Source organism: Larus michahellis, chromosome 7, assembly GCF_964199755.1.
Source record: "Larus michahellis chromosome 7, bLarMic1.1, whole genome shotgun sequence".
NCBI lineage: Eukaryota > Metazoa > Chordata > Aves > Charadriiformes > Laridae > Larus > Larus michahellis.
Window position 1 is genome coordinate 46538996 of NC_133902.1, and position 24189 is coordinate 46563184.

The window sequence follows — 24189 nt, forward strand, 5'->3', positions numbered from 1 at the left end:
TTAGTTATGCAACTATGGCTGTTCTTTTTCATGATTTTGTACTTTTTCTGCCCAAGCAGAAAACTACTGCTCTTCCATCACTAAGTTTTGGGGTTTTATTTTTGTTTTTTCCCTTTTTGGAAGCTTAAAAGTGGAATTTAATCTCCCAATATAGATATCTAGCATAAGATATTTTTAAGAATGAGGACGTTGACTGTCAAAAATACACGAACCTCATTTAGGGTCCTCTGAAAGTTTCTGGTGATGTCATTGATTTAAGGTTGGAGGTTTACGCAAGAAAGTAGTAGTCATGAAGTTCATATTAGCTATATAACTTAAACTGGTTTACAGTCCAAAAAGCTATTTCTTAAACAATTTGACCTTTCAGAGTGAAAAAAATTTGAGTAGTCCATCTGCTAATTTGGAGTAAACATAGCAAGAGAAATTAAGAGTTTCAGTGCAGTTCAGAGGGATATTATGGCTCAGCTAATACAACCTTGAATTCCACTTTTTTTTTTTCATCCGCATGTGCTATTCAAAACTAAATTGAGAGATTTCTGCTTGTAGTTCCCTGAGGTAATTATAACCTTAAATTCCAAAAGCATGTGATGCGTGGTTAGTTTAATAAATTTATGGGGGTGAGTATGAAACTTTTGCTTACTGTATTAAAATGCCAGACCGGATATCTGTAACAAAAATACCCAAAGCCTGTCAGTGCTAGGGTTTGTGTGTTATTTTATTGTTATGTAAATTGCTGAATGCAGTAACAGAGGCTGCTTTGCCTGCAAAATAGGCTGCTTTCACTGCCATTGTCTAAGCATTCATAAGGAAATTCAAAGCTGACTGGGCAAATATAAAGCAATGAAGTTTTTGCCCAGGGCTTGATTGTTAGTTCTCACAATTCATTATGCTAATATATTACAGTACTTGCATTGCTGCTTCTAAAATGCGCTTTTAAGTAACTTTTCAAATCTTTTCTATAAGTTTATATGTTTGGTAGGAATTTATTTGTGTTTGTTGACATGTATGTACAGACATCTAGTCAAACATAAGATCCCATCTTTTACTTTCATCAGAAGGACTTATTTTGTGTCTCTACTCATGTTTTCTGTTGCTTTTTTATTCAGTTTAAAACTCTCAGGAGTAATTTTTTGCAGGAAAATACATAACAATGTTGCCCTTCACTTAAAAGGCTGAATAATCTGTGCTGGCCAGACTTGAATGAATAAATACATAGGCAGTTAAAAAGCTCTGGGTGACCTTTGTAAGTCAATGTCTAAATAATTTATAGCTGCCTTGAAAATTCATTTTGCAAATGTTGGCAATCATTATTTTTTCCTTTTCTCCACAAAAATTAATTTAGAAAAGCTGCTTATCCTGAAAAATAAAATATAAGGATGCTTTTTTTTTACTGTCACTTGCATTGAAAATTGTTAAGAAATATTATTTTTATTCCCTAGTGTGTTTTGAACATGAGATTCTTCAGACATCAGATATTGAATAATTAGTACTTCTTTTTTCTTTTAACACTGCATGAAAAAACCCTATTTTCTGAAAGTTGAAATTAAGCAAAAACATACAAAAGAAATATTGTTAGGATCTTTTCAAATGTACTGTTTCCATACATTGGCCAAAAAAATTATCAGTATTTCGTTTTCGAAGAAAATAGACTATTCTTTTTAAAACTGAAATGGAAAACTTGTGGTTTTTCAAAGTGAAGTGTTCCGTTTCCCATTCAATTTTCATCTTTTTTGAAAGAGGCTCATCCTTTATTTGAAATCACTGTAGACAATTGTGATCTGAATTTTTTGTTTTTATTGGAAAACATGTATCTCGGGATCTGCCTTCCTTTAATTGCCTAGAACCAAATTACACGGTGTGGAATTTGATGTGTGCCTTAGGTTTTCTAACTTGCAGTGACTTGAAATGTTATGCTGTCTCATAATGAGAGTCTTACTCTGCGAACAGTTTACTGTGGCTGGGCCAGTTAAATACAGTAAGACAACTCACATGGTTCCCCGTGCTTTTTAGAGAGATGTTATGCTATGAGTTACCGCTACAGCTTGCTGATAACGAAAGGGGCACTGTCCTATTTCTGGCTTCTGGGAGTGTACTTCCCTCCCTGCGCGGTGTTTGACCCTGGGATGAACCATTCACCTTTTTGAACCGGCAGAGAGCTACCCAGCCTTGTCCAAAAAGTCGATTTATTTTTGCTTGCTTGGTAAGCTGCCTTAGCCAAGGGAGGAGCACCGGAGCGCTTCAAGGAAGGGGCCATGGGTGTGAGTGAAAGAAAGAACGGAGGCACCTATTTCTGGTAGCTGTAACCTGTAGCTTCATTCTTGGTGGTTTTTGGATTTGCCACTAGTATCAGTGGGTTGTTGTCATAAGTCGTTAAATTACTTAATAATATCTTTTAATGTGGTTCATGGGGAGGAAGGCATGTATCCTCACTGGTATTTAGAAACTGGCATTCAAACGAAGTTAATGGGAACTATGTGCTAACTGCCCTTTTGGGCCTCTCAAAATGTTCTTAATTCTTAAATATAGAGCCATATAATGAAAGATGAATCATACGTTTATGTAATACAAATTATACAGCTAAGCTTTTATTCCAAAAGGACTAATAAAGGAAATTATCCATATTACACATAAACACAGAGAACATTTTTATTAATCTGCAGTAGAGTGCTTGCAGACCTAAAACAGAAATAGAACTTTCTGCTATTTCATCTTCAGTAATGGTGTTATAACTCAACTGAAAAATGCATGCAATGAATGCCATTTTTACAAATGTTTCAAAGCTGTGCATGTTTCAAAGAGGAATATGTTCGAGGGGGGAAAAACAAAGTTTTCTTGAAATGTATACATATACTTTTAAATTGAAAAATTAAAATGTAATGCTGGCATCTCAGTGGGCTTTTCCAATAAATGCAGGGGGACAGTTGAGTCGTCTTCAACTTGCACTCCTCCTATTTTTAAATCAAAAGCCAAAAACCAGTGTGGGAGCACTTTATTATGCTGCTTGTGCCTGTTTTTAGGATTTAAACTGCAGGCATTAATTTAAGATGCAAACTAATTGATTTTCTTACTGAGGAAAACATATTAAGTGGCATATCTATTTTAGAAATAATTTTTTTTTAGCAAGAGTACAGAGTATAAATACAGCGAATTTTATAATATTCCCATATAAAGTGGGTTAAGAGTGCTAAAAACATTTAAAAAAAAAAAAAATCATGTGTAGAAGATGAACTTACTGCTTCTGTGTACAGTTGCTTGTCAAGAAAAAAGCAATAACGTGTCCAGACATACACTTCCAATATATTACACCACAGTACATTTTTGAGATTCTAAAAATACATACAGATATTCATCTCTCAGACTCTTGCATTTTGTCTAGCATTTGGAGTTTATTTGGAACCCTGAAAAAACTGTCAATATCTCATGATTGTTCCACTTCATGTTTCTATTTTGGTATTTAGATCTCAAGAGACTCCTATAGATGGGCAACCTCCTGCGTTACCACCCAAACAATTTAAAAAGAACAGTTGGAACCAAATTCATCATTCGCACTCACAGCAAGAACTGGATAACCATATTAATGAAACATTTGATGTTCCCGCATCACCTGAAAAATCCACAGTAAGTTTTTGGATCCAGTTTGACCATTCTGCTTTTTGTTGGAATAATAGTCCTACCTTTCATGAGCTTAGTTTTCATGCATTTCAGAGAGGAGTTGTGTTTGTGCATTACCTTGGAGCATTTCCGTTGTACATACTGTTTCTTTGCTAGCGCTCTCACTGTTTTTTGCCACCTGCTGGAGTGGTCCTCGGTCAGTTATCATCAAATGACTGCGCTGGGATGGATATGCAAACATTTTGAACATTACCATTTCAGCACATGCAGAAATTTCTAACTATCCTCTTCTTTGAGAAGTCATTTACCATCACTTTTAAAGAGGACGTTACAGATGCTACCACTGGTGTTTAATCTGGCTTTTATCAGAAAATCTCTTAGAGCAGTTTTGTCAGGAGAGGCTTCTTGAATCTGTGGTTGCGTTTCTCATCAGAATTTCCAAGAAAGAGACACTACCAAGAGACCTGTGATAAGGAATGTAAAAATCTGAGCAAAAGTTCTTTTTCCACACGCAAGTACGTGCTAGATGAGTAACCTAGTCAGTGGATTATTGTCTGAATGAGGTGAGATCTCACTGACCACTTCTGTGATTTTTTTCCTTCCAGAAGTTTTTGAATGTTTCTTGGTACTGATGTGGGACAAGAAATGTTCTGCAGGATAGGAAAATTATTTAACATCGAGATGTAGCAAATACTGTATAAACAGTTTTGCCAATGTCAGACATTCAAAATTATGAGTCAGGTCTCAAAATTGCATCTTAGAAATACCCTTGGTTTATTTTTATTTGCATTCTGAACTCTAAGCCTAGGGTGGTCTCTCAGGCCTCATTGCAACGTTAAGATTCCCCTAAACCCCATATTTAATATCATAGCTGGCGTTTTAATAAAACACGTGAAAGTGAAACTTGTAAATTTATGAGCATTTTGGGAATGTAAAAAATTTTGCTTTCATTAAATAATGAAACAAAATTTATGACTGCTTTGTCTTCTGTCAGTGCCTACCTGGGCCGTATTAAAGTACTGTTCTGTTTTGAAAGATAACGCTACTTTGCTCATCAAGTTTTTCTGCTCTGTATTCAGTTATCTTTACCAAATTGACAAAAATAACTTTCAGTTGTGGTGTTTTGTTTTTTTACACTCCTTTTAGTTCTGAAAAACCCACACAGCTGCGTGAGAATGAGATTCTTTTTTTCCTCTGTGCATTGTCAACGTGATTGTTTGCTGTGAGCCAACGGGCCACATTTATGCAGCCTCGCTTAAGGCAGTACACTATTGTAATTGAAGATCTAATTTCGTCTGCTGGTGGCTTTCTATTTTGGGTATTCGAGAAGAAGGAGCACAGCATGACTCTGAAAATTTGTGAAATTGTAAATTTAGGATTTGGAATCTGTATTTTTTATTTTTTTTTTTTACCAAAGTTGCTTTTCTGACCAGAATGCACTTCAGGTTTCTGCACCACTAAAGTCTCTCCTGCTGTTCCATCTCAAATATTTTAAGGAAAACCCCTCACCATTTTGACTTCATTTAGCTCTTGAATTTCCTTCATCTGTTGTATTTATGGAGAGTCTATTTAGAAAGGTAGTAGGACATGTTTGGGAATGATAACTCTTTATTCCATCTTCAATTCCTAAGTATCCAGTCCAAGAATGTCCAGAAATATTTGAAAACAGGTGTGGCGAGGAGTCCTTCAGTCAAACAGAGTAATGATGATACACAGTGCTCTCTTCAGGTTTTTATTATAAACTGCTGATCGAAATGGCCTGATAAAGCAGGAAATTATTATTCCCTTTTTGTATGGGGTGTGCAATGGCACAAAAGTTGCCAAACGCTGCAGGTGAGCACTTGGTTGTTGTTCATTCTGCACAGGAGCCCAAGTCTGGTCTCCCGTGCCAGTGAACAGGCTGAAATGATTGGCATATGAATAGGCTTCCTTCTCATTAATGTATCTTACACTGTTACTTTCCTCTGCTTCCCCAAATTTTTCATTTTTTGTTACTATGAATGTGTTTGGGGGGTCTGTTTTGTTTTAACCAAGAACTTAAAACATCTAGAATTAAGTTAACTGTTTATGAGCCAAATTGAGCAAATTTCTTTTACCTATTAAACCTGCAGGTTTTGAACTTTTTTACATGTAGAAATGTTTGCTTTAATAGTTTTTTGTCTTCTTTTCTGAATGTGAGTCTTATGCTTTGGCTGTAACTGGTAACATTGAAAACTTCCTTGAAACAAATTTCTTTAATAATACTTAGCATCCTCGCCATAGAAACCATAGAAATACTAGCTAATGTTCAGCCTGTGAAATAAATATTGATGGGAACAAATTAAAAATCACTTCAGTGGCACTAAGTTGATTTTTCCAGGTTAAGAAAGTATCTAGTATTCTCCAGTTTATTGGTAGTTCCTTTAACAGTGTTACTGAGATCAGAATGAAACCAGAAAGTAAACAGCTAAAATAGTGCTTGATCAGTGCAAAGCGTGTGTCACATCTCGTACTCCACTACACTACAAGTGGAACAGGGCATACGGAACCAAAATTTTGTTGCCAAACTTGTCCTTGCTTACTACCGTCATATTGCTATTAATAGAAAGAAAAGTATACCTCCAATTAACTTACTTTTCATCATAGTACATTCTTACTGCAGGCTTTTCACTGTGGTCTTAATTAAAACAAATTTTACGGAGCTTCTATTTAGTAAACTATTTTTCTTAAGACTGCTTGAAGGCAACTAGTCTTTTCTAATACTGTTTCTTACTTTGAGCTTTCTTTGACAGAACACACTTTTAACTTAGCTATGTCCAAGGCTTTTAAATGCGTAATTTTTCCCTTTTATGTGAAACTCAAGATAAGACATTTGCACTATTACTTGATGTTTTCTCAAGTGTCCAGGAGCAATTACTTGATGAGGAAACTGAAAAATTATTACATACAATATCCTCAAAGTCCAACTATGAATAATATGTGCATTAATATAATATCACTTTTGTTTCCTAGCCCAATGGTGGTGTCCCCCATGACAATCTTGTTATGATCAGAATGAAACCAGATGAAAATGGAAGGTTTGGCTTCAATGTAAAGGTAACTACATCTATTCTCTTTATGCCTATTAAGATTATTTTCTGACATTTGTGATTTATTACTAATTTAATTTATTTTTAAAGGGTGGATATGATCAGAAGATGCCGGTAATAGTGTCCAGGGTAGCTCCAGGAACACCTGTAAGTTATCAAAAACACCAAACTTGGTAGCAATATCTGTGTATCTTGTGTATTCAAAACTGTAAATTATTTCATAGCTGCCTATGAAAATTAGTTTGTGCTATAATATTATCCTAACAAAGCAAATTAAGCACAGTAAAAATTTAATGGGACTATATAACATATTTTTAAAAGTTCTTCAATCCTCAAAAATATTTTTTTCTTACTGAAACAAAATTCAGTTCCTGAAAATTACAGGATTACAGATGTTCAGTATGCACTGTTTCTTGAGCTGTTATCCTAAAAATACATTTACTTACTTTTTTTTAAAATTTTAATTTAGGCATTCATAGAATTTCACATAAATTATGTATTGAAAGAGTCTTTTAGTATGTTAAAAATAGCTAAAGTAGCAAATCTCTCTTATTTTAGTGACAGATGTAGCTGAATAAAGGCAAGGTTTAGATTAAAATCAGACATCATGAATCATTCATCAGGTCTGATTGTCTGTTGTTACTGGTGTTTAGTGACTATCAATACCATCTTCAAACCAGGCACAATATTTTGTCAGCTGATTGCCAAAAATACTGACCTGGTATTCAGCTGACTGGAGTCAGCTCTGTTTGTACCTTTTAGAGTAGAGTGAATCATTTATTTGCTAACATTTAAGAAGTACAGCTTTTTTTTTTTTTTTGGACTATTTGAAACTATTAAAATGTTTGCCAAGAACATTGTTCTTTTCCCTATTAATTATTGTCTCAGAAATATTTAATAACATAATTTTGGCTGAATGCTTTAGACACCCACTCTCTAAGGAGAAGATATTTGGTGATGGCACATGCTCTTTCTTTTCTGCAACGATGCTTAGACTATGATTATAATAATGATTTTTATTACCAGATTCCTCTCTCTGGGTTTACTGGGTTTTGTGCACTATTTTCGGTCCTTGTCTTATCGCAACTGTAATGACAAGAGTATTTCACACCTGAAGCATTTAAGCCTGTGAAATTGATTTGGACAAGGCTTTGTCATGTTATTCCCTTCCCTTCAAAGATAAGAACATCCTGCTTTTTAATTGCTTATACAAAATGCGATTCAAACAGAGGAGCTTCCTACTTCAACCAGAGGAGTGGAGTAACAGCTGCCAAAAGACATGTTACAATGACAGTCACCTCCCAGTTGCAAATTAATTAGTTCATGTGAATGGCACTGTCTTACGTATTGTGTAACATTTAAATTTATCATTTGAATACAGTGCAGCAACCATAGCAACTAGACTTTTAGGATTCAAGTCCCCAAGTATAGTTACTTTAAGCTGCTATTTTAAGGTGAGAAATTGGAAATGGCTTGTTTTACAGATTAGCTTGTTTGTGTGTTTTCCTTGCAGGCTGATCTCTGTGTCCCTCGTTTGAATGAAGGGGACCAGGTTGTACTGATTAACGGCAGGGATATAGCAGAACATACTCATGATCAAGTTGTTATGTTTATTAAAGCTAGCTGTGAGAGACACTCAGGGGAACTTGTGCTCCTAGTTCGACCCAATGGTGAGTGATTTGTCTATAACAATAATTTAAAAATAAAACATAAAAAAAATCCAGACCTTGCTTTCATTTTCTAACCTCCGTTTTGTTTCCTGAGATGGAATGCTTAACATCTTTGTAAGAGCTCCCTTGCTTGAAAAGGAATTGCAGCAACACAGCGTATGGTACGTACCATTAGCTGTGCATAAGTGTTGAAAATTAACAGGGAAGTCAGAGATCAAATACTTCTAACGGAGAGGTAACTTAAGTTTTGTTCTCTCATTGATAAAAATGTCCAGGAAGCTATATGGATATCGAATGCAGTTTCTAAGGTTGCTCTTAGTTCCCTTAAAGAAAGTAAAAAACCAAACACAAACAAAGAAAAAGCCCCTCGCCAAACACCCAGTGTTTGGATGACTTCAGAGGTCGATGTATGCAAAATCCTTCCATAATATTTCTCCTTGAGGAGCCTTAATAGAAGAAAGTGTTAAAAATGCAATCTCAATAACAGCTTGTGCAATATAGTCATGAAATACATTGTTAAAGCGTTGCCAGCAGATGGTCACTGGATTTAATTCTGCTGCACATCCCAATTATAATACAGTTGAGGAGGAAAAAGTATAATGAGGAATAATGATATTTAATCGGAATAACTGAAATTACTTTAGGAGAGTACCTCAGCCACCTCATAAACAATTTTTCCTTTATTCACTTATTTGCGCTCCCCACTTACTTGTGCTCTCATTCTGTGTGTAAGTTCTCTTGCAGCTTTTGTGCGCTTGCTTTCTTTTTCAGATAAAATTCTTAACTTTGTTTACAAATTCACTAAAACAGTTTCTGATTGTGTGTTGATTATCTTTGTATTCTGGATAAAAAACATATGAGTTGTGGAAGCGAGGAGTTGGCACTTTCCTCCTTCATGGTCATGGGATATCATTTTAAAACAGGCTTTCAAACAGTGTATGTCTCTGTTATGTGTAGTAGAAGATGCATATTTTCAGTTTATTTATAGGCTGGGCACGCATACAGCGTTGACAGCATTATAATGGCATATATTAATGCCATTTCCTCAGTTGGCCTGCCCATCTTGCCCTAATTAGTGGAGCCTAAAATCAGTTTAAAGTGAATTAAAAGTAAAAATGTAAATGCAACTATAATGACCTGAGAGGCCTGATGTGAAATCTGAGATTAGGGAGTTACATCGGACAAGGTATGGTATAACATGAGTTTTCATCAAAATTTTAGCAGTCAGCGATGTGCTTTCACCTAAAATTACTATTAAACAAAAAAAATTCATTTTGTCATGCATTGTAACAATCAGTAAAGGCTACTTGCCCTTGCTCATGGGGACTAACATCAGTTTGTTCGTAAATGGGGATTTTTCTACAGGAGAAACACGTGGGGTTTTCGCTGTTTTAAATAAATGACTTAGAGTTAACTTTACTTGCCAAACAGCGTGTTCAGTCAGAGCATTCGTATTGTTATTTGTTATAGCTGTCTATGATGTTGTGGAAGAGAAGCTGGAGAGCGAGCCTGATTTCCAGTACATCCCTGAGAAATCTCCACTTGATGGTGTCCATCAAGATGATAATGCTCTGAGGGAATCCATGATTCAGCTGGCAGAGGGGCTCATCACGGGAACTGTTTTGGCTCAGTTTGATGTGAGTACTGTGTTGCCTGTAGCTGTGTGCAAGTTCCAAGTCTTTTGGGATAGTAATTATTTTAAGCAGAGCAGATTTCAGTTAAATTTCAGTGGAATCGGCATCTTTTAGCAAAGCAATTGTCTTACACTCTCAAAAGAAAAATAACCCCCCAAAAAATCCAATGATGTATTGTATGTGCAAACTTATGGCATAGAATAATCCTAATACTAGTTTTTAATGTAATTTGTTATAAATAGCTTTATTGATTACTAACAGCTTTTTGTGGTTATCAGGGACCTATGCTAATAAAATACTTCCATAGAGATGAAGACTGAAAAATGTAAAACAAAATACATGCTCTGAGCTCAGACCTTCATTCCATATCTAAGTTCCTGTAGAAAGTGAATGACAGCTGAGCTGTTGACATTTTATGGACAGTCTCAGTGAGGGAAAGTAAAATTACCAATGGAAAATAAAACCCTAATCCTAAGGGCTAGTGTAACAATATCTTTTATAAATAGTTGATTTTTTTATGACATATTTCCAAAGAACAGTGCAGTTCCTGTGGGGTCCTAAGCTGCTGATAGCTATAGTCTTTCTTTTTCCTCCACTTGTGCCTTGCTGATACTCCATCTTTTATGCATGAGGTCAAGTGACTTAAAGCAGGAAGCAGTAGATTTGTAAAACACAGTAGTGTGAACTCCTGACCAAATGGAGACCTAGCATTATGTATTACAATGTATATTCATAAAATACATTTATATACTATTCTTTAACAATTTTGGTAAAATATACTTTTTTTTATAGAAAAAAAAATTTTCTCAAAGGGATTTAAAATCCCTCTTTAGCCATACATTTTCAGTCTCCCAAACAGGTTCAGTATTTCAACGTTTTTAAAGTGCCTTTTACTGAACCCAGATAATTTCACTGATAGAGGGTTGTGGCAGTGCATGGCTAAGGCATGAGAGGGCAGGAACCTCTCAAAGGTGATTTTGTGCAGGAAAAGCACAAGGTAGCCCAGGATTCACTCTAGTTATTCAAATACAGAAGGACATCTGAAAAAAAATAATAAATTGAAACAGCTGCAATGTAGGTAGATGCCTATACACAATACAATCTGCCTGCCCCAAATGACCATGAGGAATGTCAGTCAGTTCCCTTCCCAGTGTACAACATTGACTTTTCTCTGGATCAGTGTTCTTACGGAAGCTTGAAGTTTAACGTTCAGTTTGTCTTTAAACAAGTTGTGATGAGGTCTTGAGTATTTTCAGTGATCCCACAGCATAAATAAATTGGTAGTGCTTTCTTTTGAAAAATATTTTCATGTGTGTTGAAGTTACCATTGCTCAGTAGTTTATGTTCTAAAAAGTACCTCTAGGCAAATAATATAATAACGGGTCTTTTGCCTCTATTATGGTCTGACCATCAGTTTTGTCTTTTAGCAATTGTATAGGAAAAAGCCTGGAATGACAATGTCTTGTGCCAGATTACCTCAAAACATTTCCAAAAATAGATACAGAGACATTTCGCCTTGTAAGTATGTGTGTTTGTATATGTGTGTTCTAAAAGTATTTTACTGTGGTTCGTAAATAAGTAACATCTTTCTAAAATTTTTTTCAGATGATGCTACACGGGTTATTTTAAAAAGTAATGAAGATTACATCAATGCAAATTATATAAATGTGAGTAGTATTTTTCAAAAGAGCTTCTGACATTAAGTAATTCTGCAGGTTTTTAATGGAGAAGTTGATTAAAAAAATAACATTTTCATAAATCTAGTTCAGACTAGAATGGCTGATAAACTTGTAGTCAGATGGTTTGAAATTTACTGTAAATATACTTATTTGATAATGCTTTGTGGCAGCTGTTTTTATAAATCAAACCAAAAAAAAAGAAAAAAAGCTAAGAGAAGCTAGCCTTCTACCAGAAGAATGAAGTCTTCTTTTCTGCTTACTACTGTGGCAGTAGTGTTCAACATCAATAAAGTTTAATCTGGCAGCACTTTCTTTTATGTCTTTCCCCTACCACCCCCGCCTACTCCCCTTGTCACTAACAACAAAATTACAGCTACTTATTTTTCCTTTCAGGAACAAAAAACAGAAATTAAATTCCAAGATCATTATTTTAAAAGCTAGTGTCAGAAACCCACAGAGTGTGAAACATTTGCACGTGAATTATTTGCCAACTGGTTTATCATTTCTTTCTTCAACCATTAATCTTGATTATGGCAACTACATAACTGTCAGTTAATATGTGAAGTGCACTTGGATCTTTGTAATAATTTTGTGTGTGAAACACTTTGAAGAATTTACCTGTGCCAATCCGTACTTACTGACTTACAATAAATAGAATTAATGTAGTTGATGCTTTTTAAATGTATTAGTTATTAAACACTAAATGTCTGATGTTTGACTTACATTTTCTTTAAGAATTAAAATAATGACTTTGTCTTCTCTTAGATGGAAATCCCTTCTTCCACAATAATAAACCAGTACATTGCTTGTCAAGGTCCATTACCGAACACTTGTCCAGATTTTTGGCAGATGACTTGGGAACAGGGCTCGTCTATGGTTGTAATGTTAACAACTCAAGTTGAACGGGGCAGAGTAAGTAAAAGATTTCCCTAAATACTGCTTGCATAATCTTCTAAACATCTGTTAGTGATTAGCCTTTAAAAGATTAGAGGAATATACTTTTATAACATATGATATGACAAGAGGTAATGGTTTTAAACTAAAAGAGGGTAAATGAAGACTAGCTATAAGGAAGAAATATTTTAAGATGAGGGTGGTGAAACACTGGCACAGGTTGCCCGGAGAGGTGGTAGATGCCCCATCCCTGGAAACATTCAAGATCAGGTTGGACAGGGCTCTGAGCAACCTGATCTGAGGATGTCCCTGCTCATTGCAGGGGCTTGGACTAGATGGCCTTTAAAGGTCCTTTCCAACCCAAACTATTCTATGATTTTATGATTCTTTTTCATAAGGACGGTGCATTCCTAGTACCATTGCAATGATGACTGTTACATTTTAAACCTTCTGATATTGTTAACGTAGCTAATATTTAAACTTTGTTCAGTTCTGAAGTACACTGAAGTCTTCACATATTTCTTAAAATACTTTCAGGCTTCTTTGATTTTTATTTTTTTTTTGTAAAGTAAAAAACAACTAGAATTTATCTTCATAGGATTTTTTTTCTCTAAACTTCAAGTGAAGGAACTCCAAGAAGTTTTTGTAGATTTGCACTTCGATATGTAGAGAGATTAATTTTTTAAGGCAACCTAAGACACCTTTGTAGTGTTAAAATGCCATGCCTGGATGGCTGTCTTTAAGAGAATCCTTGATAAGCTTGAAATCTAAAATTTTTCATAAAGTGTTCTTCTGTGGCTATAAACATTTGTTTAACCATATGGAGGAATCTTTGTCCTTTAAGTCATTTCCATATAAAAATGTGTAAAAATAGACTGCTACTAATAAAGTAATCAGAGTTATAAATTACGAAAAATAATTGTGTATGGTCCTGTGAAAGGCCGCAAGCGTATTTTGTGGTTTGTTTGGATTTGGGTTTTGTATTTTTTTGTGTGTGTGGTTTTTGTTTTCGGGGGTTTTTTTAAGCTACAGTTTCTTCTGTATAGCTTTGTTTGTTATGCAGCTTTGTCCTTTGGAGACAGGCAGAGCAACCAAATCTAGTCATACACACAGTGTAATTCCAGAGTTACTGGGTTTTAGTCTGGAGCATTCACAGCAGCACTGCCTGGATGAGTGTGTGGACAGAAAGGACTGTTTGGAGTAATAGTTCAGTGGAATTTCTCCGCAATCATGATTTCTTTTGAAGGTGGATTTATAGTAGGTTGTGGGTGTTCTGGTCAACTCGGACTGAAGTTCAGCTGTCTGTATACATTCTAACTTTTTAATAACCATATATTTGCTGGGAGGCCAGGCCTCTAAATATAATTAAAATAATTGAAGGGGAGTTCCAGCATTTTCAAACCATTTTTCAGTGACTCAATGTTAGCGTGATGCTGCCTGCTCCCAAATAAGCATGATTAGAGGGAATTTCAGTACAAGTGCCCTTTTAATTTGAATTTTCTTTGCAGATCTGCTAAGAACAGACTTGCAATAGCAGTTCTCTGAGGTTCCCCCACCCCTTCAGTAACCATATTTGTGGAGTTCTTTGGAGAGCTGCTTAATAGTGAAATAAAAGGACTTATCTGTCTTATACCCATAGGCAGACTCCCTGCTCTAAAGCTGATCATGAGGCTACTGACATCACTATCCCACTGCATGCCAGGATGTCTCAGTGGAGCAGGAAGTCTGCAAATCTGGCTGCTCTTAAAGAATCGCCAGGTGGGTTGGAAAAACAAAAGTACACTTGAGCTGAAATGACCTCGGTAATTAGGCGTTTAGGCAATATATCTGAAAATCTTAGCATTTGAAGTTTTTATTCACATTTGATAACTTGATCAAGAGTCTTTCAAGTCCACCATCTGCATCCCCCGAATTTCTGCATTAGTCTAGCAACTTTTTTGTTGCTTATTGCCTCTTTTTTCATTTGTTCTTTTCCTATATAAATGTGCTTTGAGAAGATTAGATTGGGATTTTGGAGGTCAGAAACACTTATAAAGCATATTTGTCAATCAAGTGTTAAGATGGAATATTTATAGATACACTTCCTAAAAACTGTAATAAACGTTAAAGGCATCTATCTTCAGTTAAACTAACCTCAAGACCTGGTGCACGTGTCCTCTTGAAAAGAGAGAACCAGGAAATCTCTGCGATACCTTATTTTATAACCAATAATTAGGTAACACAGTCTGTCTGGTAAGTAAATTAATAGCGATTGCAAAATGATCAAAATAGACTTTAATGAACAAAAGTGTAAGGAACTAGAGAGTATAAAAATAATACTCTGAATTTAAACACAGGCATCTTTAAAAATGTGTTGACTTTAGGTTAAATGCCATCAGTACTGGCCAGAGCCGTCAGGAAGCTCATCCTATGGGAATTTCCAGATTACCTGCCATTCAGAAGAAGGAAATCCTGCTTATGTCTTTCGAGAAATGACATTGACTAATCTGGAGGTAAAATCATAATATATATTTTTAAGTATTGATGTGCGGAATCCTCACAGACTAGCTAAAACTTACTTAATCAGACTTTCTTTTCAGCTTAGTGGCATATCCACATAAATAGGACCATTTATTTCTAGGAGCCTTCAGAAAACTACACATATTGCCATGTACTTACCTAGTATAAATTCTGCCCTTAGAATGGTAACAAACCTTTCTTTAACAAAATATCACAAAGATTCAGTTTCCATAATCGTATTATTTGGTTTTAAATCACATAAAAGATGTATTATTTGTCTTTTCTGGTGTCTTTCATGCCCTGACCAAAAAAAAGAGTAATTAGAGAAGTTGAGAAACTTGTTATTCCCTTGGTGTTTTCAAAACATGAGACACTAGAGGTATTTCATTATTGCAACTGAAAGTCTGTCTCGTTAGAGGTAAACAGTTCTTAATAATTCCATCTTGGAGAATACGTGCAAGTAGATAGAAGATAAATCCTGCTGAGAGAAAGATGAATTGGGATTGGCAACTACATGTAAACAAGGACCTTCTTGAACACGCATTGCATGATTTTCAGGGCATGTGTAGTTTTCAGAGCCTCCCCAGCTAGCATTTCAATTTCAGAAGTGTTTGGAAATCAGTATCTGGAATTTAGTTCACGTACTCATTTCTCACTGCTTGGGTTACCAGATGAGATGCCAGTTTTATAGAGCTGCCTTTTAGTCAATTTGCAGTTAAAATTCCTTTCCCATCCCCTGTTGAGACAATTGCTCATTTGTTATCAGTAGTGGAACCTCTGTAAATGATTCTGTGCTTAAAGGTTATTTAAAGTGTGGTAACTCCTGTTCTTTGAAATGCTGCTTTTACACTGAAGATGTGGCCTGTCCCCTCCACTAACCGGAGGGAGATTATGTTTGTGATATTAGAGCGAGGGACAGGAGGGAGTGGAAAACAAAGTCATTATCCATCTTATGTATAGTATGTTGGATAAAATTAAGAGGTGCAGATAAAGCCAAAACAATGCTGGTCTTCACACGGAGTCTGAAGGAAAGCTTTTATGTCTGAAAGTCCTGTCTCTCCTCTCCTAACCCAGTTCTGTCATTTGATCTAGTAAGATAGTACCTCTTTCTGTTAAATTTCTTTGCTAAAAATTTGACCACCTTCTTGTACATCTAGTGTTCAGGTAGATCATTGGTATCCTTGGCCTGTTTGCTATTACATGGCATGTAGTTTTTTTAACCTGATGAAGAAGTAAACATTTGTGGATTGCCTTTTTTGTTTTTAAGAAAAAAGTCATAAAATCTAGGTTGAGCAGCGATTAATACTAATAAAGTGCTGCTAGTTGCCTGAAGCCACTTCTGTTACAGGTACAAGTTGCTGTAAATGTACCATTGATTTTTTTTAATTTTGTTTTATTTTATTATTTTTGGCTTGGTTTGGGGGGTTGAGGTTTTTTTTAATGGGACCTGAATTACCCTGGAATAAACTTCATGTTTCTGATTAGAAAGAGGAGAGCCGCCAACTAACGCAAATCCAGTATATAGCATGGCCTGATCATGGGGTTCCTGATGATTCCAGCGATTTCCTAGACTTTGTGTGTCTTGTGCGAAAGAAGAGGGCTGGCAGAGAAGAACCTGTTGTTGTTCATTGCAGGTATCCATTTTTCTCCAACTTTGTTAAATCATCAGACTGAACTTATTTGTTGTCAAATAGCTTTTCTGTGCTTTGTTGCTGAAATAAACATTTAGTTGTATCTGCTTTGGGGATGACAGGAGAACTCAACATTTAAATGAAACAATTACTTAAAATTAAATCACATTTCAATAAGCAAAAGCTTGAGTATCTACATGCATTGATCTGTGCAGGGATTTTGTTGGTTTGGCGGGTTTTTTTTTGGTTTTGTTTACAGTTTAAATACTTGTGCCAACAGTCTATATAATAATTCAGGGAAATGGCAGTAGATACTTAGGAACCTTTTACTCATGGTGACTATTGTACAAAACTCCGTAATAGCTGTATAAATAACCCATGGCAGAAAACATGGGTGGTATATGCAGTGATCAAATAAAAGATGCTTTCTCTCAAGTCTGCAGCCTTAGGCTACATGATATTTTGATACATACATTAAGATGACCCATTTTTCTCAACAATTTACTTTTGTCCTGCGTTAAAATGACTGTTACTTGGATTTTTATGTACACGTGAGATGTGTTTTTTCTTTATTTTCTTATGCAGTAGCTTTTAATAGCATTCTACGTTCCTATAGTAAACTTCAAAATATTAATCCTTTAAAATACTTAATTAGTAAACTATAATAACGCATAATGCCAAATATCTTCAAATGAACGTGTGCTATACCCGGACAGTCAGTGTTCCTGAGTCAGGTGTGCATCGTTCCTGTTTCAGAGGCAAGATGAGGCGTTTAAGAGATAAAATCAATTTAAAGACTACCTAATCTACGAGTAAACTAGACATTTACTGCAGAAGATGAAGAAATTTTTTTTCTCTCTTTAACGCTTTGTGTGTCAGAAATTGTATTTAATTGGGTTTGCTCTCCCTTCTGCTTTATGCTGGTCAAGGTGAATCTTATTAACTAGGGAAAACCGTACCAGAATGCCACCATCTTAAATGGTGTTGTTCCTCACCTTCTGTTATTGATATACTTTTGGTTGATATGGTTTGTAAACAAATAGTGAAAATATCAGCCAAATACACTTTTACACTATAAAATGTGTAAGTCTGCAAGAGGCACTTGAACAACAAATTCGGAGAGTATGAACAGTTTCTTTCATCTCAATGAGACGTCAGTTCAGTTCCGCACTGATAATCTCAATACCAACATTTATAACAGTTTTATGCTTCACAGAAGAAGAGAGGGATATATCACAGTTCAACATAATTTGCTTAATTTGCCCAACTTGGTGGCTGTTGGGAAGTACAACCAAATTCCACTAGTGAGACAAGCTGAAGTAGCCCAGGGGTTCTTCCATATGGTGTGTGCACACTATTTTTAATGTCTGTTCAGTGTAATAGGACAAGGCATTAGTGCAATAAAATGGTAAAATGCCATTTTCAGAACTAAGCCACCAGCTTTAGTATGGGGAATCCGAGTAGCTAGTAGAGCACACTTTTACACAATAATAGTTTAAAAACAAAACAAAACAAAAAAAAAAAACAGAGAGACTGTGAAGCAACAAAAACCTTAAGAAATTGGATAGGTTTTTGTTAGGTTAAACTACTTAAAACACTAGTTTCCAAGCTTGTGTTCGTGTTTATTTTTAGAAGGCTCCTACTAGTTTAGTCAAACAGTTTCTAATTCTTATTCTAGACGGTGAGCCACCCATCCTGTCCGTGCCCTTCTTGATTTTCATGTCCTGTCTCAGTGTTGCCCTCCATCAGTCAATGATTCCTTTTCCCAAGCTGAAGAGTCCTAGCCTACCTGATATTTATCATATGGAAACTATCACACTTTCCATCATTGTTGTTGCCCTTCTCTGAATCTTTTGAAGTTGTAAAATGAGTCATTAGGTTCTTTGACAGATACTGTTCCTGTTTGGATTTGATAAAGCGTTCTGCGTATAAATTTGACATGTATAAATTCCAGAAATACAAAATGCTATTGAATAATTATATATAACCAGCACATTTACATCTTGTCGTACAATTCTCATGACATCGCTGAAATATATAGTAGCTTTAATGCCACCTTCTGGGCAAAGATTTAAAGTAGTGGTTTGGTCAGGCTTAATTTGAGCTTATGTGTCAAAATCAGAAGAAGTAAGTTTCAAAGTTTGGTATGTTTATATTAACTAATTTAGAAGCAAACGCTTTCATTTATTGACTAAAATACTAGTTGTATGGGTTTAGATAATGCTGGCATTTGAAAATATCAATTTGGTCCTGTATTCAAATATGGAGAATCATTGGGTTTCTATTCAAAAGTGAATATGAAAGATTTTAATTTGAAACTGATGATCAAGTTCAAAGTGAAATATTCAGTCTTTGAGGATTGCTACTTGTGGAAAAGTGTATGTATATGTAAAACAAGGCAGATAAATCTTTATATTTCTTTTATTTTTACGCTAACAATGATTCATATAAGCTCTCTTGAAATTTTTGCCATTCCAAGATGTATATGTTATGGTTCTTCCTTGTCTTGAAAGGGATTGCTATTAGGTATTCTTTTTCAATCTACACAAATTAGATCTCTCTTGTGCTTTTTATACTAAGAAAAATATCATTATTGTCATCCTCCAAAGGTTTCTAGTAATTGTTCTATTCCTTAGTCTGAAATATGAAGGTATGGATCACTTCAAGAACATAAACATGGTTTTATGAAATCAGCCCAACATTCCAGTAACAGTTATTCCAGTAATGGTCAAATTGACACAAGATGCACAGTGTACGCTAGGTATCTGTGTTTTGTTATCTTCTAGATATTAGTATGATTTATAATATGATGGGAATAAATATATGTTTGTAAATTCTGCTCAAGTGAATGGCTGGGTTAAGACAGTCCCTCTTCAAGGCTTGACAATTCTGCACTGATTGTTTTTCACTCGGTTCAGGCAGGATTGTGGCTTCCACTGGCATAGACTCAATCCGTCTTAACCGTTGCCCTAGTAGTACGGGAATCATAACGATCAGTCATGAGAATCCTTTAGGAGGAAGGTCTTTAAGTACGAACTATGTTCCAGACACTTTGTTTCATTTTTCATTTGGGGTTTTTTGTTGTTTTTTTCAGTGCTGGGATTGGACGGACGGGAGTTCTTATCACTATGGAGACAGCTATGTGTCTCATTGAGTGCAATCAGCCTGTTTATCCGTTAGATATTGTAAGAACCATGAGAGATCAGAGAGCCATGATGATCCAAACACCTGTGAGTATCATACTTCCTGTTCTATGTTGCAGAAGAATAATTTCCTATTATCTAGTCATGTAATTAGATGGATTTTTAATATACTTGCTGTTGGTCATATGGCAAAGAGATCACCTTTACTCAGTGTAGCTGCAGCCTTGGCTTCAGACAGGAATAGCTCTGCCCTGTAGTGACTCAATTAAAGGCAAATAATCAGTGAAATAGTATTTTTAAAAATCAGTGTAATTAAATCTGATGCAAGATATATCAAAGTAGTTTTAAGTGTATTTAGTCTAAAAAAAGTAACTTGCTACCAGGATTCTTTTGGTGCTCTCTTCACATTTGATATATCTTAAGATGCTAGAATTTTTCCTGAATCTATAATGTTCGGCTTTTTTGAGATATTTGCAATGTTGCTTGAATGTATTATATTTCAGAATTGTAAAAGTTTTAGAACAGATTTAAGAACTTTTTATTTGTATCAGTCAGGTGTTGCATATCTCTGAGAGAAGTTTGCATTTACATTTTTAGAAAATATGTAAACAGGGTCAAAAGATGGAGTTGTATTGTCTTCCAAAAAGAAAAAAAAAAAAGGGAGCCTTGGTTGTTCCACGCTTTGATCAGTTCCAGGTTTTTTATTTTTTTAATTAGCAATCAGTTGTATAGTTTTACTTGTAGTATATAGCATTTAAAGAGAAAGTATTTTGAAGAAGGAAAGGCACTAGATCCAGTATCAAATCTCTCCCATGGTTACCTGACGGTAGTTACTCATTGTAGTAATTTTAATGTCCCTGCTGCTGTTCCTCTAATCAAATTTGAATAAACATTTTGTGTTCTTCAGAGTCTTCAGACTGACAAAAAGTATTTAGGGTCTCCATTTCTTGGTCATCTGTCATTCAGTGCAGCTGTCCAGTATTCATGTTCCACTTAAAAAAACACTGTGTTATTCAACTAGCACAGGAAGGATGAGGAAGATGATGATACATTAAAATATAGTAAAGGATGGCCCTTGCTGTTTCGATGACTATACGGTATGAATAGAATATCTCTCTCTAGCGTACACAGAGAGGAAAACAGTTTTATTAGTAAAGGTTTTAACTGTATTTTTTCACGGCACGTGCTAAGTATCTTCTGGTCTTCTCATTTTTCTTAGAGAAACCAGAATTTTCAAGCCTCAGTGAAAGGAAGGTTTTTACTGCATCAGAGGGAGAAGGGATAATAAAAGACTAAAGTGGGTTTTTAAAAAAAATTTCATAAATATTAGCTATTATAATTTCTCCTTTGGCACACTCTTCCCGTTTTTGTATCTCCTGAAAGATTCCCTCAGTGTCCACAAGATGGCCCTATGCGTGGGTATCTGCTGCGTCTGCTGTGTGAGGGGAGTTCAGAGCCTCCGTCAGGAGGCACTGGAGGCAGAAGTATTTGACACAAATGTGTAGAAATTTAAATACTTTAATGCACATACAACAATACAGTAAATAATGATTCTGTTACTAAGTCTGTTACTGTACCAATTTAAGGTCTGACATCACTAATTACTGCAGAGAGAGGGATATTCCACAACACACAAGAGGCAGCTTATACACCGTTATGCACTCTTCAGTGTCAGTTGTGGGGCTTTACAAAACAGCGATTTTATTTAAATTTATTTTCATTATATTCTAATTTCATTACTGTTGGAGTTTTTAGCTATTATTTGTTTAAAACAAAATATTAGTGGCCTCTATGTACGCAGGTGCTAGACTTGCATACATTGCAGAGTTAGATAGTATATAATGTTGAGAAACTGGAGTTCTGGCTTTTTTCAAACATGGAACAATTTTCTTTTTTATCAAATTCTGAGAGGGAGGTGCCAGTAACATGCCAGAATTAATGTGATTATGAAAAAGTGCTTTGAAACGATAGCTTCTAAATGCAAGTGCATGGGAACCTCAGGTCTTTGAATCTTCAGCAATGAAATGTACCAAATAGGTGATGTTTTAATAATAGTACTGGTTTTGTGGTTATGACTTTTGGTATATGTTTCAAAGTGACATTCATCCCATTCTTCTGTTGAGAAACAAGACGTTCTAATATAAAGTTCCAGTTGTTTTGTGTTTCCTAAACTAACTTTGAGTCCTGTCAAGAGAATGGGATGGGGGAAATCTTAGAGGCCTTTTCTGTTTCCAGATGACACGGTTCAATTGCGTTTCTTTTCAATTTACTGATTCTACTTTCCTTTTCAGAGTCAATACAGATTTGTATGTGAAGCTATTTTGAAGGTGTATGAAGAAGGATTTATTAAACCTTTACAAGCATCACTGCATAAGTAAAGAGCTAAAAACCTAGAATATCAGTTGAGGAATCCTGTCCTCTCTAAGGAACTGGCAGCATTCTTTGTGCCATAATACTGCTTGCAGGAAACGATAGTGAAGTACAGCAAAGAATTGACAAAGGACTTTGAAAACTTCAGCACTGTTGCACTTTATGTTGAAACAAAATCAGTCTCTGAAACTCTTCTAACCTTCATCTGTTTGAAGACTTTATTTTCGTGCTTTGCTCCGAACAAACCATAAACTGAAAGAACTAATTGTGTTCAGGGTAATCTACGATATTTCATTGTAGTGCCATATACTGCGCTTCTGGTTGAATTGCTACAAACAAGGCTTGGAATTATTTCACTCTGTTTTACACCCATGTCTCTTAAAATGAAAAACAAATGAAAAAATACACTAAGCCATGGTCTTTTTCCAGTGCTAGGTTTATTTACTATGTACAGATTCTCACTGTTTTGTTTTTTACGACATTAGCAATATTGCCAATACTTAGATAGGTACACACTGCCTACTGATGCAGCACACTTTGTCCTACACCCTTACTAGAGACCAGCTGGTTGTTAGAGGAAAGCTGGAGTCTGTGGTAACCCAGCAGTAGCTGCATACCGCCCACTTACCAGCATCTTGTACAAAATAATAATAAAAAAAAATTTAAAAACATAATAATAAATAAACATCATTTCTTTGACACAGCTTGTGTGTCATACACTGGTGTATTCTGATTCGTGTGACGTAAGATTACGTGATGGGAACTAATGCATGCATTATGTCTTAACCCCTTAAGTGCCTTGAGACTTACAGCGTACATCCAGTGAAAGGCACTCATGATTCCGTGGGGGTGGTATTGTCCTGTCATATTTATCTTAATGGGTTCAGATTTTAAAAACGGCCCTTGGTGCTTGGAATGTGTTACCGCAAGGGGTCATGGAAATACCGTTCCCTCTTTCCTTATACAAGTACCTGAGTGCTGTTCTCGGTAGCAAAAGCACCTCTGCCAACTTAATGAATGAGCATTGTATGCTGCTTTATTGTAATTATGTGAAAAATCTGACACATTCCTTCATTCCTTCCAACTAGTAACTTACTAGCAGCTTACTGTGAAGTGCTGGTAGGTCATTAGAAGCTGATACTTTATTTTATCCTTTTATTGAGAATAACTGTCTTACTTGATTAGAACATAACTCTTCAATAGCACTGATAATTAAGTTGAACTTACAATCAGATGTGATTTAATTCCATTATCCGCTAACCAATTACTTCTTAAGCCCTCATAGTTGATTTCAAGCCATGTTCGTACAGGTCTATCTTCTTTTCTTTTTTTTTTTTTTCTTTTTTTAATTGTTTGGGGGGGGGAGGGAGGAGAACACTATGAAGTTGTCCCAGAACTTTATTTTAATTCCATAATGACCCCAGTCACCTTCTGTTATGCTTGTGCAAAATTGTTCCAGTTGGTATGTGTTGCTTCTTTCTTAGTAGGTAGAAGATTTGTAAGAAACGTCTGTTTGATACAGTATCTGAGCTCATTCTAAAGATACGTAAATGTCCCAGTTTTTAAATATTTTTAGGGTATAGGAGAAACCAAGTCAGAAGCAAGGTGTCCAGTGTAATATACTGTAAGAAAAAAATCAGTCACTTCTTTGACTGCCCTGTGACAACATAACTTTGTGCCCTCTATTTAAAAGTTTTAATTTATTGTATTGGTTTCCTGAAAATGTTTATCCAGAAAAATGTTGTTGTAAGCTATATAGAGCATAGAATTAAAATGGAAAGTTCTACACTAAATAATTTTTAACTATTGAAGAATTATATTATATAATATACTGTGTTCTATGGACATTTGAAAGAGATCAGCTGTGGACTATTAAGTGAAAAAGGATTCAGGCGAAGCGAAATCCTGGCTTACGACTTAGTAATAAACGTGAACCACAATGCCAAATGGAAGATAGAGTTTTAAATATTTTTAGAAAACAAAATAGTA

At 35.4% G+C, this 24189-nt stretch overlaps 1 protein-coding gene across 6 annotated transcripts in view; it reads left to right on the forward strand.

The window, feature by feature from the left end:
* PTPN4 (protein tyrosine phosphatase non-receptor type 4) overlaps window positions 1-22918 on the forward strand; it is a 116156-nt gene extending 93238 nt beyond the window's left edge. For 4 of the 6 annotated variants that reach the window (XM_074596202.1, XM_074596199.1, XM_074596200.1 and 1 more), the window contains 12 exons: window positions 3459-3618; window positions 6604-6687; window positions 6771-6827; window positions 8194-8350; window positions 9821-9987; window positions 11412-11502; window positions 11590-11651; window positions 12429-12575; window positions 14921-15049; window positions 16542-16690; window positions 19782-19917; window positions 22122-22918. In XM_074596202.1, coding sequence (XP_074452303.1) covers window positions 3459-3618; window positions 6604-6687; window positions 6771-6827; window positions 8194-8350; window positions 9821-9987; window positions 11412-11502; window positions 11590-11651; window positions 12429-12575; window positions 14921-15049; window positions 16542-16690; window positions 19782-19917; window positions 22122-22208 — 1426 coding nt within the window. In that variant the 3' untranslated portion in view covers window positions 22209-22918. Of the gene's footprint in view, window positions 1-3458; window positions 3619-6603; window positions 6688-6770; window positions 6828-8193; window positions 8351-9820; window positions 9988-11411; window positions 11503-11589; window positions 11652-12428; window positions 12576-14196; window positions 15050-16541; window positions 16691-19781; window positions 19918-22121 lie in introns of all 6 variants that reach the window. The other 2 variants (XR_012588522.1, XR_012588521.1) reach the window with 1 other exon arrangement.
* Window positions 22919-24189: the final 1271 nt, after the last annotated feature.